The following is an 18,050-nucleotide window of genomic DNA, read 5'->3' as shown; positions in this document are numbered from 1 at the left end:
GGATGTTGCATGGATTTAAACTGTAAAGAAAAAATGCATTTGTGATGTGATTGCGAAATATTGATTCCACTCGTTCAAGTGCCATCCTTCTATGTTAAATCTCATTTAGAGCTTTGTCCATTAAGCTTAATAATATACTAAATTGTTAAAAGACAAAATTGGTTTTTGAAGAAAGTATATAATTTTGCAGAACCTTTCGGACTAATTGTTTAAGCATGGCTCGCAGTTTTGGCAATTGGTGGTAACCATTTGTGAGAAGGGAGTGGGGTCTTAATGAGGTTATATAAGGGATCGACTACCTTGCAATAGAGTGAGGATTTAGTTCTTGGTATCGATATTGGGATCATACTGAGATGAAATGAATATCATAATGACTTTAGATGTTTTTAAAAACCATCAATTTATGGGTAATTTACAGCGTCACCCCCTAGAGAATGTTAGTATTATAGGAACACCCCCTCTCTTTTACCAAATTAGACTCAGACCCCCTACCGTCAGTCTCTGTTAAGTGATGCTATGAAATGACACTTTAGCCCTTACTAATAAAACACCCTTATATTTTTAATCCCAAAAATACCCCTCTCTTCACCTGTGCACCATTTCATTCTCTCCCTACCTGCAACTTGTGATCCCGACAAGTTTGCCGTGACTTCTTCTTCCTCCAAAGGCCACGAACGCTCTCCTCTGCTCGCCGGAAGTAACCTGGGAGCCCCTTCTTCTTCTTCTTCTTCTCCACCTCCTCGTACAGATGCTTTACACAAGAGAGAGGAAAAGAGGGAGAACAAGAAGAAAAATTAAGCAAAATCCCCAACTCAAGTTGCAGAAATTTACAAAGGAAATCAAAATCAAAATACCCTACTGAAATTGTGTTCTGTGTTGGAAATGGAGTTCGTCCTCTCTTTAGGATGTTGTTGGCGCTGATCAGCTTTCGGAACCGTCGCCCTGTTTGCCGCTTTTTCAGTTTTATCATTTCTCTTTCTCCCCCACTTGCCGCTGCAACCCACCCACTGCGGCACCACCACTTGCATTTCCCCATCTCTAAACGAGAGGGCTAGACATGGATGTGCCTAATTCAAAGTTGAAGGTAACCCATCTTCTGTTGTAAGGTAGATAGAGGGCCTCGTTTTTCTTTGCGCCGCTGCTTCAAGTGCTTCCTCTCAAATGGGGAAAGCATGCAGAAAAGCCATTGCAGATCAGGAAGGCCAAAAATAAGAAACAAAAATGACAGCACCATCAAATCGTTTTATCTTGCATGAATCCAAATTGAAAATTAATAGTTGAAAAAAACAGACACCAGCTCTGTAGCACCACAACTACAGGTGATAAGGAAACCCCAAATTAAGAGAGAGATTCATTCTTCAACAATGATAATAAATAAACCCAGATGCAGACAGAATGAAAGATGCGGAGTGGGGCAGACAATAGGGGAGGGAGATGGGGAGATGCAAGAGGCCGTGCCGATATCAGTGTGGGTTGCAGCAACAATCAAAGGAGAGAGTTCGTCGACTTCGAAGGAAGACGAAACTGACCGTCGCCAGATCCACTGGTCGCAGAGGATCTCGAGGATTTCCTCTTCTTTCTGTGGGTTGCAAACCTAGCTAATGTGCCCAACTTCCTCTGTTATGTTTCAGATCGACGTTCGAGCCAGCGGTCCTTTCGCTGGTGTGGTTATATCTGTTGCCGCCATCGCCGTTGAGGAGCTGAACGATATCAAAGATGGATAAATCCATCCATTTTTTATATAGAACATCATCAAGAGTTGAGGATCCCAGGAACGTTCTTCCGCCGTAGTCGCCGGAAGGGGGTTCGTAGTCGTCGATCTGAAAAGCCCTGGGGAATGTTCTTCTGCCTAGTCGCCGTCGCGTGAAGGGTTGTGGTGAAATTGATGAGGGTAATTTCGGTATTTTATTATTTTTATGGGCAAAATGGTATTTACAAAAAAATTGAACTGCTGATGTCAACATTTTCTATATACTTTGTGACAGTGACTGACGATAGGGGGTTTGAGTCTAATTTAATGAAACAGAGGGGGGTGTTCCTATAATACTGGCATTCTCTAAGGGGTGACATTGTAAATTACTCTTATTAGTAGGATTGAAATTGCAAGGAAACTAATAAGATCAACATTATGAACGCTTTTAAAAAGTAAGTGGATCAGGTATTGATATTGGATCAAGGCTAAATTCATAAAATCAAGATAAATGAATAAATAAATAAATAAAAGCTAGATGGCAATGTGGCTCTACATCCAAACATAGGGAATGATGAAATAATCATCTCACCCCATGAAAAATAGAAATTTCGTTGCGATTAATATTTCCACTTGTGCTCCCATGGGTTCTATGCTTGTTCAGTGGCAAAGCTACATTTTAAAGAATCCTCTCCCAAAAACATCTATATTTTTAATAAAAAAATAAAGGTAAAATTGATGAATCCAATCCGATCCAAATTGATATAATTGATTTTAATTGAGACCGATAACGATCCGATATCCAAGACAAAATTCCTGGTTGTGACTTGTGAGTGACACAAACACAATTAGCAAGTTGTCTGGGTGTCCCTAACATTCTCTCTCTTATAAGGGTCGTGTTTTCTTGGTAGATTTCTCTTCGAAAATGTCTGGGTTTTAAGTATGGGATGGATCCTTTGATTTTGGTGAATTCTAATTTTCCCCGATCTTAGGGAAATATTTTATATATCTTGTTAAATTTGTCTCGAATTTTTAACCCATTTTGAAAAATGATTGGTTCCGACATATTTTGGGGATGACCCCAACCCCTCTGCTTTCATCACAGATCTCGTATGAGACTTGATTATCACATAGTGAAACATCTTTTTCTTCATTCGAGCATGTAACACATCATATTAGTGTGTGAACCTCATCAAATCTCTTCATATATCTGTGTTATGCAGATTTATTGACTGTTTATTTTTTATATTTATTGATGTTTACTTTAACATGCATTGAATATGGCCAATTTTGGAAGCCGGTCAGGGTCTCAGGGACGAGGGTCGATGAATTTGGCCGAGATAGATAGATATCCGGAATTCCGGATCAATCCCGAATCCCTCCGGATTCTGGTTTTTTTTTTTTTGGTAAAGACGGACCGCGGACGATTGACTGGTCAGTTACTTCTTTCATGATCACACGCTTTTAAAAGAAAAGATACAACGGGAGGACCAGTCAAGTCTTTCTTTATATTCTGCTTACCGACTCCCTCCTCCCTCCTCCCTTGCCTCTCTCTCTCTCTCTCTCCTCTTATTTGTGTAGAGGGGGGGAATGGTTGTGTATCCTGTGGACCAGTTTTCTCTCGCTTTGATTGAATTCCTTTTTCTCTTTATCTCTTCATCTTCATTTCGACCCAATCTCTCTTCTATTTTTTCTCGTAATTTGTAATCCAATCCGTTCATCTTGGTCGCAGGCATGGAAGAAGCTAAAGGTAAGGTCCTACCCCTTCTCTCTTCCGACTTCTCTTTATGCTGCTCTCTGGTTTTATCTGTTTTATCTGTTCTTGATCTGTTGCACTTTCCTGAATATTTTCTGTCTTCTATTGACTTCAATTCCCCAGCCCCTTTTGCCTTTGTTTTGACTATCATCACTCATCCCACTGTGGTTGGGTCTACGACTCTGCGAATTTAATTAATTTTGATCTATTCTCTTTCTATGTCATGCTTCTTTGTTCTTTTCGTGCTGAAGAGTTTGATTCTTTGTTTTTTCTTTTGTGTGTGGTTGGAATTCTCAGTTCGAACATTTAGTGTTCCACGTGGATCTCGGTCCCAGTGTTCTTCTTCTTATAAGTCTTCTGTTCTCTCGTTTCCAGTTGACCCTCACCCCCTTCCGTTTCCTAATCTCAATTTTTGGTTATTTATAGGATTGTAGCTAAAAAGCTTCATCTATAATGTGTTTTGAGTTTTCAATAGGTTGTTCTCATTCCAAGTTGATCCCCATTCCTCGCATTGCTATTGTGTACGGCACTGATGGCAACATTTGGGCCATAATGCTTGATTCGTAATTAGGATTATTCTTTTGAATTATGGTGTTTGTAGGACTATAATCATCTCTGACTTTATATCTTCCTAAGAATTTGGTTAAATATATCCTTTTTTTTTTCTTTTTTGAAATTTATACGTTGATGATTATATTTGCAAGTTTCCTAGCCATTGTTTGTGTGTGTGATTACAGAGTTGGTTTTTCAGATTGTTTGGATGTCAGCATTCAATTCCTTCTCAATATATATTTTCGTAGCATCAAAATGAGTTGGAATCTTCAAATGATCAGATTCTTTTCTTTTTGTTATCTATATTCTCAATGTTAATTATTTATCTGTCTGTGTTTCATCTCTTTTTCCTTGTTTTAGAGTAGTTCCAAGTATAGTTTGATGATATTCTTATAATGATTTGTCAAAAAACAAAGTTCCAGCCTATCAATTGACTTACTCTATTTTCTTCTTCTTTTTCTCCAGTGGTGGAAACCAAGGATGGAACCATTTCTGTAGCTTCTGCATTTGCTGGTCACCAGGAAGGTAAGTGTGTTTATATTTTAGCCTTATTATGTCATTTAGATTTGTACCTTCTAATTTTCTTTCTCAATATTTAATAGACTTTCCCAAGGGACCAAAATCCCCTTAAGAAGGCCTTGAAGGGGTTAAAACGCTTACATAAAGGCCGCATGGGAATAATATAGCAGATACTTCTATGCAATGAAAAGAATAGTCAGGAATTGATTTTGGATTGATGCAGAGTTCCTATGTGTTGGTGAATTCTTATGACCACGGTTGTCAATAGGAGGCTGCCTGTCATTTGATATTTTTGTTCTTAGAAGTTGATAACCCAATTTCCACTTTTTATTTTGAAGGTTTATTTGATTTTACAGAAGCAGGCTTAGGACTGGAGGACTGGGTATTATATATCTTTTTGGACTGTTTTTCCACATAACCATTTTCCTTCTTAGTAACTGAATCATTACCAACGTCCTTTGACTTCTCATCCTGCATTATCTCCACCTCCCTCCCTTGTCTCTCTTTTTGCTACCGTTCTACCTAAAAGCTCAAACTGTTAGGGAAGAGAAGCATCAATGTATACATCAACACTCTCCCCCAACAAGATGTCAAAGCTCTGACTCAATCCTTGATTGATCACGGTCAGATCCATAGCAATGCATTTGTGGTGATTGATCAGAGCTTTGCATTTCACAAACATTCTCCTACAACTGCTTTACAAAGGTGTCCATAGCACCATTCAAATGGAGATCAAGAGCCTCATTATGAGGAGTTCCCAAACTCAAAGTGATGGAGACATCAAGGTGTACAGACGCAAGAAGAAGAAGAAACAACCATCTTTGTGGCTGGAAGAATAGAAGGAAGTAGAAGAAAGAAGAAGGAAGAAGGAAGGAAGAAGGGAGGAATCGACTAGCCTTACCCAATGCTGGTTGATTCCCTCTCTCTTTCCTATTGCCCAAGATTTTGTGGGCCCCATTTGATTTTTTGTTTTAGTAGGTTCATTTCCCAGTATCTTATTTATTTAGGTCATTGAGTTAAGAGGAAACTAAATAACACTCCTATTTGTTTTTTTTAGGAAACTTCTTTATTTCTGAGATTATGTTTCTAGATTAGCCTTTTCTTCTTTTTAGTAATTATCCTATTATTTATGTAAGGCCATTGGCCACGATGGGAGGATTATTGAATGAACAAAAAAAAGGGGCCAACGTCTCTCTCTCTCTTGCCTCCCTCTCTCTTTCTCGTCTTTCTCCCTCCCTTTCTCGACTTTCATCTCTCTCTTTGCTGTTTTCTGTTTCTCTCTATTGCTGCTGCCGCTGCACTATTGCAGCCACTGTTTGCACAACTGAAGGTCATGCTTCTTGGATAGATCCCCACCTAGGTTTCCGCAGACCTCTTCAATAATTGGGTTGCTGCTGGTTTATTCTACAATAACTGGGCTGCTGTTGATCTCCTCTTCGATACTGGACTGTTGTTGGTTTCTCCAACAACTAACCAAGAACTCTTGAACACTCAATGGATTTTCTTCAACAACAACAACGTGGACAACAAGCTTTTCACCCTTGGGGGACATCATCTTCTTCTTTTCTCCTCAGACCAGGACAGCAACAAGGTAAGTAATCAAACTAAACCCCCCCACCTCCATTAACCCTATTATATGTTGCAACTCATTAGCATTGAAACCAGCCCTTGCCCCCTCGTTTATACCTAATTTACCTACTGTTTTAAGTCTTTTTTTCTTCACTCTTATATTTCTAAAACCCTTGCTGAGTTTCTATCTTAGTTGGTTGCTAGAGGACATTGATTGTTTGCATATCTTATTTGGTGTCTAGATTGATTTGTGCTGAACCTAACATTCGCATGACGTTTGTTCCCTTCCCTATGTCCCCACTTGAAGCTTTAGTAAGTTATTATGTGTTTTTCCGCTTAGATTGATATTGCTCCTGGCTACATGTTGATTTGTCTTTATTTATTGCATGTTGAATCTTGTTTTGTTGAGCATACCTAAACCCCAACCTAATCCCAAGACCCCCCCTTAAATTTGTCTTACCTTTATTGAGTCACTTTTGTAGGGACCCTAGTCTTCTAGGAAATCCCCTACATCATCTTGGTATCAGAGCATGGTTTTGTCTAGGTTTTGGGTAATTAGGTATTGCTGCCCCTTGTTCACATGTCTTACCTTTTGAGGTCTAGTCTCTGTCACCATCTGTCCGTAGTCGAGTCTGAGCTAAGAGAGCAATACCATAGATTAGAGGACATCCTTTTCTTTCTTAAGTTGGCGGGACCAAATAGCATTGGACGCTATTCCCTCCAAAAGCACATACTTGAGAGGGAAATTTTTGACCTCAAGATTCTTTGGTGGCAATCGTACCTTGGTTGCCCATTTCCTTATGTCCACTCGTAGTGGTAGAGCATACCAAGATATGTCTGACCCCCCTAGCACCTCCACCCAATTTGAGCAACTGGCTGAATTCATGAAAGCCGTTCAAGCCATACAAGAAACACAAGCTGTCCATCTCCAAGCCCTTACCGATAAGTTGGCTGCCCTCGAGACAAGTGCCCAAAACCCTGATGGACGGCAAGTTCGTAACACAACTGGCACTGAACCTAGGGGCAGAGGCCCTAACCCTGAGGAAGTAAACGAGAATAACCAGACTAATGGTTATGACCAGATAGGGGATAACTTTCAAGGCCTGGGGCGTGGTAGGGATCGGGGTAGGGGTCAAGGCCCACCGCCAAGACGCCAAACCCAATATGGAGATGATGAGGGTTATGAGCATCCTGATAGGGGCTTTGATGTCAGACGGATGATTAAGGTAGATGCCACTACCTATGATGGTCAGATTGATGCTAGGATCCTTCTGGATTAGATGAAGCAGATGGATAGGTACTTCGATATCTACGATATGCCAGAGGAAGTCCGCTATTGATTTGTTAAGTTCAAGCTTATTGGAGCTGCCCAGGACTTCTGGACAGACCTAGAGTACCAGAAGGACCACCTAGGACTTGATCCAATCACCACCTGGGTAGAAATGCAAGAGTGGCTCAAGAGGGAATTTTTTCCTATTACTTATAGGCTCCAGTTGTTGAATGAAATGAATACCCTGAAGCAAGGAAAGTTGACTGTGACCGAATACATGAGCAAGTTCAATGAATTGAAAATTAGAAGCCATATTCGGGAGGACGTTGAGCAGACACTATCCAGATTCCTTACCGGGCTCAACTCTGAAATTCAGTCTCGTATGGCACCCCACCTGGTGCGAGACGTTCCACAGGAGTTCAGGATAGCTCTTGAGGTAGAATCCTTCATGAGAACTTATTCTCAGAGGAAGAGCTTCCAAGTTGGGGAGTCCCAATTTAGAAAACCACCCCAAGGCTCCACTGGATTCCCAAAACCCCCTGTTACACCACAACGTCAATTTGACAACAAGGGCAAAGGAATTTTGAGAGAAGCACCCAAGAGTAGTGGGCAACAACAGTGCTTTAAGTGTCGCGGGTTTGGTCACTTCTCCAGAGAGTGTCCCAATAGAAATCTTTATGTGGGAGAGCAGACCCCTGAAGAAGGTGACCAAAAGGGTTTTCAGGACCATGAGTATGATGACCATAGACCAGATGAGACCATATCTGATGAGGACACCGAGGAGGCCGGTGACCTCAAGCTCGGCATCGTGCGATGCATGGTCTCACAACCTAGGAGTAGCGATGATTGGCGGCGAACTAATATTTTCATCACTTACACATGTTATCAGGGCAAGAACTGTCGCGTCGCCATAGACAGCGGGAGTTGCATGAATGTGGTCGCCAAGAGTACTGTCGCTCGAATGGGCCTCAAACCTGAACCCCACCCCAAGCCTTATAAGGTCGCTTGGGTTGATCAGTCCACCATTCTCGTTAATCTGAGGTGTTTAGTTCCCCTACACTTTGCAGGATATAAGGATCGAGTGTGGTGTGATGTCCTAGAGATGGATGTTACCCACATCATCTTAGGTAGACCCTGGTTATATGACCGGGATGTCACCAATTACGGAAAGTCTAACACCTATGTCTTTGAGTTCAAAGAGAAGAAGATCAGACTGACCCCCAGTGCCCCTAGGGAAGTTAGGGTTCCAGAACACAAGGGAAGTACATCCAAACACACCCCTATGAAAACACTCAACATTTTAAATCAACAATAATTTGAAGGGGAGTGTCACGAGTCAGGGGTGATTTATGCTCTAGTTGCCATACAGAGTAATACCGATAGGTCACGCTTATTCACTGAGGCTCCTAGAGAAGTGCGACCCTTGTTGAGAAAATTCGAGAGGTTATTCCCTGAGGAACTACCTGATGAGTTACCGCCTATGCGTGACATCCAGCACGCTATTGACTTAGTTCCAGGATCCTCTCTTCCGAACTTACCCCATTACCGAATGAATCCCAAAGAACACGCCGAACTCAAACGGAAAGTGGATGAACTGTTGCAGAAGGGATTCATTAGAGAGAGCCTTAGCACGTGTGTTGTACCTGCCTTGCTCACGCCAAAGAAAGATGGCACCTGGCATATGTGTGTTGATAATAGGGCCATCAATAAGATCACCATCAAGTATAGGTTCCCTATCCTTAGGCTTGATGAGATGTTGGATATGATGGCCAACTCTTCGATCTTTGTGAAGATTGATCTCAAGAGTGGGTACCACTAGATTAGGGTTAGGCCTGGAGATGAGTGGAAGACAGCCTTCAAGACGAAGGATGGCCTCTTTGAGTGGTTAGTCATGCCTTTTGGCTTGTCAAATGCACCTAGCACCTTCATGAGGATGATAAATCAAGTGCTTCAACCATTCATTGGCAAGTTCCTAGTGGTTTACTTTGATGACATCCTCATCTATAGTAAGACCCCGTCTTCCCACTTGGATCACTTACAAAAGGTTTTTCATGTGCTCTTACAAGAGAAACTCTATGTCAACCTCAAGAAGTGCACCTTCATGAGTGATCAAGTCATCTTCCTAGGATTTGTTGTGTCAACTCAGGGAGTATCTGCTAACCCTGAGAAAGTGAGAGCGATTGTACAGTGGCCTGAGCCAACTAATGTCCATGAGGTAAGAAGCTTTCATGGCTTAGCCACTTTCTACAGGAGGTTCATCTCCTGGATTAGTTCCATTATGTCTCCTATCACCGATTACATGAAAAAGAAGGAGTTTCAATGGACTACGAGTGCTACGAAGGCCTTTAATGAGATTAAAAGGCTTATGACTGAAGTTCCAGTCCTGCACCTCCCAGATTTCTCTAAGGTCTTCGAAGTGAATTGCGATGCATCTGGTGTTGGGATAGGTGGTGTCCTAGGACAAGAGGGCCACCCTGTTGCCTATTTTAGTGAGAAGCTTAATGAAGCTAGGCAACGTTATTCCACGTACGACAAGGAATTCTATACGGTTGTCCAATACTGTGCTATTGACGACATTACCTTTTACCGCAAGAATTCGTGCTATTCTCTGACCACTAGGCTCTGAGATACCTGAGCGCCCAAAAGAAACTTAACCAGAGGCATGCCAAGTGGGTTGAGTTTCTCCAAGAGTACACTTTTGTACTCAAGTATAGACCTGGTGTCGAGAATACTGTTGCAGACGCATTGAGCCAGGCTAATGTGCTACTCCAGGTAATGAGTGTAGAGGTTGTAGGGTTCGAGCGAGTCAAGGACCAATACCCCACCTGTCCTGATTTTAGTGAGCCATTCACTTCCTTGAGTGAAGGCAACCCGGTCAACCACTCGGACTACCTACTTAGGGAGGGCTTCCTTTTTAAAGGAAGCAAGTTGTGCATTCCCAGGACTTCACTCCGAGATTTCTTGATCTGGGAATTGCATGTTGAGAGTCGCTGGCCATTTCGGTCGAGATAAGACCATCACCCTCGTTGAGGACCGATTCTTTTGGCCAGGGCTGAAGAGGGATGTTGCTAGAGTTGTGAGTCAGTGTAGGACATGCTAGACTGCCAAATAACAAAAGAAAAACACAAGATTATACACTCCCCTACCCGTTCCTCATTCCCCTTGGCAGGACCTTAGCATGGACTTCGTGCTTGGTCTACCAAGAACTACGAGAGACCATGATTCTGTTTATGTGGTTGTGGACCGCTTCTCGAAGATGGCCCATTTCATCTCATGCTCTAAGACCTCCGATGCATCCATAGTAGCCAGACTTTTCTTTAATGAGATTGTCAAGTACTATGGGTTGCCCCTCACCATAGTGTCAGATAGGGATGTTAAGTTCACTAGTCATTTTTGGAGGACCCTATGGCGGATGATGGGCACGAAGCTCCGTTTCTCCTCCACTTTCCACCCTCAGACCGATGGTTAGACCGAGATTGTCAATAGGAGCTTAGGGAATTTATTGCGTTGCCTCATAGGAGAACACCTTACCAGTTGGGATCGAGTCCTTAGCCAGGCTGAGTTTGCATATAATAGTTCTAAGAACCGTGCCATTGGTCTGTCCCCCTTTGAGATCTGTTCAGGATACCAGCCCCGGGCACCCATAGACCTTATCCCAGTAGTGTCTAGTTCCAGGACCTCCCAGTCAGCCGAATCTTTTGCTCAGCATATACATGATTTGCATGCAGGTATAAGAAGACAGATAGCACTGAGCAATGAGCAATACAAATCGAAGGCAGATGTGCAGAGAAGGCTACAAGAGTTTCAAGAGGGCGATATGGTGATGGTAAGAATCAAGCCGCAACGCTTTGTTAGGGGAAAAGCGAGCAAGCTACATGCTCGTAGCACAGGTCCATTCAAGGTACTCAAGAGGATAGGTGCCAATGCGTATATCCTTGATTTGTCAGCTAGCATGGAGATCAGTAATATTTTCAATGTTGAAGACCTAGTCCCATACCATGGTACCTCTACCTTTACCCCTTTCTATCTTGATGACCTTGAGGACTTCCCCTTCACCATTGATGAGACTTCTGAGCCAAGCCAACCACTTCCCCCCACCTCATTACCACCTGTGCCTAAGGTCATGAGAAGAATTGAAGAAGTTGAGGAAATCCTTGATGAGAGGATTGTGTCCACACACACTGGAGGTTCTAGAGAGTTCTTGGTCAAGTGGCGTGGACGTCCGGAAATTGACAACACCTGGATCACATTGTAATAAATTCAACAACTCAACCCAGACCTGCTTGAATATTACATGAGCTCTAATTCACCGGAGGTGAATTCTTCCAAGCCGGGGAGAGTTGATGGAGACATCAAGGTGTACAGACGCAAGAAGAAGAAGAAACATCCATCTTTGTGGCTGGAAGAATAGAAGGAAGTAGAAGAAAGAAGGAAGAAGGAAGGAAGAAGGGAGGAATCGACTAGCCTTACCCAATGCTGGTTGATTCCCTCTCTCTATCCTATCGCCCAAGATTTTGTGGGCCCCATTTGATTTGTTGTCTTAGTAGGTTTATTTCCCAGTATCTTATTTATTTAGGTCATTGAGTTAAGTAGGAAACTAAATAACACTCCTATTTGTTTTTTTTAGGAAACTTCTTTATTTTTGAGATTATGTTCCTAGATTAGCCTTTTCTATTTTTTAGTAATTATCCTATTATTTATGTAAGGCCATTGGCCATGATGGGAGGATTATTGAATGAACAAAAAAAAGGGGCCAACGTCTCTCTCTCTCTCTCTTTCTCGTCTTTCTCACTCCCTTTCTCGACTTTCATCTCTTTCTTTGCTGTTTTCTGTTTCTCTCTATTGCTGCTGCCACTGCTCTATTGCAGCCACTGTTTGCACAACTGAAGGTCATGCTCCTTGGATAGATCCCCACCTGGGTTGCTGCAAACCTCCTCTTCAATAACTGGGTTGCTGCTGGTTTATTCTACAATAACTGGGCTGCTGTTGATCTCCTCTTCGATACTGGACTGCTGCTGGTCTCTCCAACAACTAACTAAGAACTCTTGAACACTCAATGGATTTTCTTCAACAACAACAGTGTGGACAACAAGCTTTTCACCCTTGGGGGACATCATCTTCTTCTTTTCTCCTCAGACCAGGACAGCAACAAGGTAAGTAATCAAACTAAACCCCCCCCCCCCCACCTCCATTAATCCCTGTTATATGTTGCAGGCCATTAGCATGGAAACCAACCCTTGCCCTCTCGATTATACCTAATTTACCTACTCTTTTAAGTCTTTTTTTCTTCACTGTTATATCTCTAAAACCCTTGCTGAGTTTCTATTTTAGTTGGCTGCTGGAGGACATTGATTGTTTGCATATCTTATTTGGTGTCTAGATTGATTTGTGCTGAACCTAACATTCGCATGACGTTTGTTCCCTTCCCCATGTCCCCACTTGAAGCTTTAGTAAGTTATTATGTGTTTTTCCGCTTAGATTGATATTGCTCCTAGCTACATGTTGATTTGTCTTTATTTATTGCATGTTGAATCTTGTTTTGTTGAGCATAGCTAAACCCCAACCTAATCCCAAGACCCCCCTTAAGTTTGTCTTACCTTAATTGAGTCACTTTTGTAGGGACCCTAGTCTTCTAGGAAATCCCCTACGTCACAAAGACTCCTCGGTTACCTATTTGGGGCCAACTTCTCCTTCAGAAGTGAGGATTTGCTATTCAGTTCAGTTGCCAAACCCTCTCCATTGACACCAGGCATTTTATCCGTTGTTACAGATTAATGGACACTCTCATTTAGAGTAAATAAGCTGCAAAGTTAACTCTAATGTGAAAAATCTAAGAATAAATTCGTAGACTCCATTAATGAATCAATCTCTTCCAATAAATGAGAAAATAGTTACAACAGATTCAAATGATGCCTAAACACAGTTTGATTGTACAATAGTGTAAAGATGGATTAGGAAGGACAAATGAGGGTACATGCTGCAGTGGTGAGTGTTGGAGAGACAGAGGGTGCAATGGACAGTTGAGAGAGCAATGGAGCCAGAAGCAACCGTCGGAGTTCAGATGGAGTCGTTCCAACAGTGGCAATGGGGCTAGTGGCAATGACGATGGAGGAAAGAGATGAGAAGAATGTAGCGGAGAGAGAGAAATGAAGTGGAGAATGGATTGAATTGCTGCGATCTTTTTCCTCCTCATCCAACAGTCGATAAGGAGCTGGCATGGGAAGGTGTGGGAGATTCCATTTTTCCCTGTCGGCTCAGAAAAATTTTGCCTAAAATAATAATAACAACAACAATACTTATAATGAATCACTGTAAAATTTCAGTTTGTACACATTCATAGACTGTTAGGATCTTAGTGAAAAGCTACGACTTAATAGAATTAAGGTTAGGTTTCAGGTTTCAGATTGAAAATAGATAATTTTGTGCTGGGTAATTGTAAGTTCAGGTCCCATTTGGCATCACTCAGGGGGCGCGTTCCTGACGTTCTTTGTACTTGGGATGCTGAAAACTTTGAGCCCAAATGCTAAGCAAGTTCCGAAAAATAGGTATGAAAACCAAACCCAAAGTCACAAAATTATTTAAGTTCCATTTTTGGCCCAGTCTAGTCCAGCCTGTCTTCATAATTTTTTATCCATCTTTGAACTCATATGGGTTCCATGGCGTAGTCAAGCTTCCTTACGTGTCTGCCTCATTCTAACATGTCAGATCAGAATCCAGGATGTATTCCTCATCAACTGTTGCTTTTATTTTTTATATTTTAAACAAAGTAGATTGGATAGTTATGATGGGCCCCATAATAGAAGCAAAGTGAGAGTATAAGCACAGAAACTTGAACATCTTAGGTTGACATTTTGGTCAGGTATTTTTGGCAAGAGCCATGCAGTTATTTCATTGTCTTACAGCCTTCCAAACAGTATCTAAGATTTCTTCTTCTTGACTGGTGTTATGGCAAGTAAGAGTGCACATATTGTTGTCTTGTTGATACATGTGATTACAATTGTTCTTTTCTTTGTTACACTTAACCAGCTGTCCAGGACAGAGACCACAAATTTTTAACAAGAGCAGTTGAAGAAGCATATAAAGGGGTAGATTCTGGACATGGAGGTCCTTTTGGCGCCATTGTTGTTCGGAATGATGAAGTTGTTGTGAGCTGTCACAACATGGTCTTGAATCACACAGACCCAACTGCCCATGCAGAGGTGACTGCAATAAGAGAGGTTAGATCAATTGAATTTTCTGTTCAAATGCCATTTGGGATGCATGTAATTGGAGTTACTAAGGTGCCTATGATACCGTGTAAGGATAATGTACCAAGGGCATAATAGTGTTTCTTGTTCATAGGGCCTACCATTTGATAGGTACTGGCATGAAGATCTGAAACATATAAACATGGTTAGGTTACTTAATAAAGTATATATAGTGAATGGACACAAAATTCAGTTACCAGATCATTCTTACATTTGGTGGAGTTCTTGGGGAAAACCATTGGCTGAGCTTCAATAATTGGAGAGATGTGGGCGAGTGTTTGGTTATGTACCTGAGATTTACTTACCATGCCTCTGTCATTATTGATTTCCTTCTTCACTGCTTCTTAAGTTTGTATGGGAAATGAGACCAGAATCTTGGTTAGAATTCCATAGTGTTTACTTCCCTTTTCCATGTTGGTTAACTTATGCACATGTATGCATGTATGTGTAGGGGTAGGTTTTGTGGTATAAATTTTTGTTCATGTTTCCATCTCAATCATATACTATGTAGTTCATGATCTATGCTTAGTACTTTGACCATTTTGGCTTTTGTGCGTATTGCTTTCTTCTTCTGCTGCTTCTTTTTCTTTACTTTTTTGGGGGGGCGGGGTGGTGAGGGACCAGGGGTGATGGTTGGATTCTAGGAGGGATTAGAGGGAGGCTTGCAAGCATGCTCTCCTTTCTGCTTTTGTTGAGAACTACTGCCTCTTTCTTAACCTTCTTGTGCTGAAATGAGTAATCTAAGGTGGATTTCTGATGCCTCAATTGAATAGAAACTTGGAGATAATGACTTCTAAAATTTGAAACCTTTGTTTGTTGGGATTGCGTTGGACTGCATTTCCCTCCCACTGGGGGCATACTTGTCTAGTGACTTACTGGATTCCATTGAAGTGATTCTACAGAGAGCTGTCCATGCTGGAAGATTCATGCTTCCTTTGGTGATCTAACTGACCTCAGCTTTCCATACACGTAATGTCTCTTTGGAAGATGTCAGCCTTGGTTTGTAGAAAACAAACTTTTAAAAGCTCTGGTCATCAGGAGTATAAGTTGAAATTTCTGTCTTTGGGAAAATTTGTGCTGATTTTAGTGTCTCCAGAATTAGATCAAAGTATTATTTAATTTTTTTTTCCAATTAAGAAATCTAGAGAAATAATTGAAAGGATGGAGTACAAACAGGTAAGAGCTGAATATGTTAACTGATGAGAAAAAGTAGAAGAGAAACTAGAAAATATCAGTTGTCCAGTGATTAAGTATGTGTGTGTGGGTATTGAGGGTGGAACACAGTCATTGGCAGTGGGGATATAGGATTTTAAGTGCTTAAGAAAATGAAAATGGAAAGAAGATCTCAAGGAAGAAAATGAGGGGACCAAGGAAATATTTTTCATAGATATTGGAGCAGGAGTAGGGCTTTGAATGAGAGGTAAATTCAAAGAAGCTAATATCCAAAACATAGCCATAAGGTTTGGGTTTGAGATATCTGATTAGGTTTCAGTTTCAACCTGAGAAATTTGGAATATTGATTTGATTCAACATTAGGAAAAGTTAAGAGTTTGATCAGCATGAAGTAGACTGTGGATTTAGGACTGTTCATTGGAAAAATAGGCTGGGAAAGATACCCTCCCAAAATTTGACCATAACTGTTAGGAAGAGTGGTGGATAGATATTCTTCTTTTTTTTTTTTTTTTTTTTTTTTAAGGGTAGCAGCTAGGTATTCGTATTTATGTGTGTTCCCATAAAAGCGGAGGCATACATGTGCTACTTTTTTTTGGCGAGGTTGTGGCAAGGAAGCACTAAGTTAGAATTTTTATTTATTTATGCTAGATGATGAAATTTTTTACCTTGATTGCCATCTGGATCTCGAGCATGACATTAATTTATCCTATTTTATCTGGGCATGTAAGCAGCTTGAAAAATTGCACTCCTTGATTGTGAAAGATTTCCCTATACATCTATTCTCATGGAAATTGCATGGATGTTTCATTTCTACATTGGTATGGTATCTTATCTAGACATTATTCATCCTTGTATAGGCATGCAAAAGACTCAACAAAATTGAGCTCTCAGATTGTGAAATATATGCCTCTTGTGAGCCTTGTCCAATGTGCTTTGGAGCCATTCACCTTTCACGAATCAAGGTATGTTTTTCCTTCTGTCGACCCAGTCTTTGCGGGTGCATCTTTGGGTTGCTCCACTAATTGTGTACTTAATGTCTGGCTCTTATGATGCAGAGGCTGGTTTATGGTGCCAAGGCCGAAGCAGCTATAGCCATCGGGTTTGATGATTTCATTGCAGATGCACTGAGGGGGACCGGTTTCTACCAGAAGGCCCACTTGGAGATAAAAAAAGCTGATGGTAATGGGGCCATTCTTGCAGAACAAGTCTTCGAGAAGACGAAGGAGAAATTTCGTATGTACTGATTTCTCCTATATCACATAACAGGATTATCACCATTGAACTCCTCAATTTGTTTTGGATATTTTTTTTTTTTTAACCCTCTTTCGTCTTGCTACTTGTATGATTCAATTCAACTGTTACATAAAATTCAGTTAGATCCACCATTTGTAACAAGTTGAAGATTGTGAAAAAGTGGGAAATGTGATGGAGCAAATCGAAGTGGATGCATCACTATCCTAATTTATGTATCCAACAGTACATATGTTATTTGAATTTAATTGAATCTGATGATTGTTTCATATGAGCATCCAAATTCAAATCCTTGCCACTCCATTTGAATTCCTGAGTGCTGAGTCTTCTTAATTTTCTGACCCCTGAAAAGGGTGTGCCGATTGGGCATTTTGGAGTTGGGCCCAAGCCCTCAATACGTTAGAAGTAGTAGGACCCCAAAGGTTTAACAAGATTTAACCAATGGGCCACATCCTACGCTTCCATTTGTCCATTATTTCGAGTGGACTCGCGTGGAAATTAAAGGCTAGCTTTTGTGGTCCTCGTTCAATTCCATAAGTTTTGGATCCCTTTTTCTTCTTTATAGAGAAAAAGATCTGTCTGGGGGTATGACCTTCGTCAGAAGTCTCATGTGTTTATATCTTTCAATTATATTAAAACACGTTTTTGTCCTTTCATCGAGATAACTGCGAAGGAGAACCACTTTTTTTTTTCTTGAGATAAAGATAACCCTCTTCTCTTCACCCCAATTCGTGACAAGTTAATTAGTATCGCTTTTTACCCCAAAAAAAAAAAAATTAGTATCGCTACTTGCATGATCGCTCCCCAAGTATTAACAAATGGTCGCGTCACATCTCACAAACAAAGTTGAGGGAACCACTTTGACTTCAATTCCTTCTCAATGAAATTTTAAATGGTATATTAATATTTTCCCTTATTTTTTATGATAGTCTTTGAATATTTTGTTTAATATAATTCCTTTATTATTATTATTATTATTATTATTATTATTGATGATTGATTGAGGGGTTGGGTCTGGAGTAC

At 41.0% G+C, this 18,050-nt stretch overlaps 1 protein-coding gene across 2 annotated transcripts; it reads left to right on the top strand.

The window, feature by feature from the left end:
- Positions 1 to 3,188: 3,188 nt before the first annotated feature.
- Positions 3,189 to 17,296, top strand: LOC122058084 (guanosine deaminase). Of its 2 annotated transcripts, none has more exons than XM_042620540.1 (5): positions 3,189 to 3,440; positions 4,464 to 4,523; positions 14,383 to 14,573; positions 16,634 to 16,738; positions 16,832 to 17,296. In XM_042620540.1, the coding sequence occupies exons 1-5, from the start codon at positions 3,425 to 3,427 to the stop codon at positions 17,018 to 17,020; spliced, it is 561 nt and encodes a 186-aa protein (XP_042476474.1). In that variant the 5' UTR covers positions 3,189 to 3,424; the 3' UTR covers positions 17,021 to 17,296. The 2 variants fall into 2 exon arrangements, with proteins under 2 accessions (XP_042476474.1, XP_042476473.1); XM_042620539.1 differs by lacking the exon at positions 3,189 to 3,440 and adding an exon at positions 12,264 to 12,509.
- Positions 17,297 to 18,050: the final 754 nt, after the last annotated feature.

Source organism: Macadamia integrifolia, chromosome 12 (genome assembly GCF_013358625.1).
Source record: "Macadamia integrifolia cultivar HAES 741 chromosome 12, SCU_Mint_v3, whole genome shotgun sequence".
Classification (NCBI taxonomy): Eukaryota; Viridiplantae; Streptophyta; class Magnoliopsida; order Proteales; family Proteaceae; genus Macadamia; species Macadamia integrifolia.
Note: the sequence above shows the minus strand (reverse complement) of the source record. Positions and strands in the feature narration are given on the sequence as shown.

Coding starts and splice junctions, on each gene's coding strand:
- LOC122058084 (XM_042620539.1), top strand. CDS start 12,413: ATGGATTTTCTTCAACAACAACAGTGTGGACAACAAGCTTTTCACCCT. Junction 14,574..16,633: donor AGGTGACTGCAATAAGAGAG/GTTAGATCAATT, acceptor ATCCTTGTATAG/GCATGCAAAAGACTCAACAA. Junction 16,739..16,831: donor TTCACCTTTCACGAATCAAG/GTATGTTTTTCC, acceptor CTTATGATGCAG/AGGCTGGTTTATGGTGCCAA.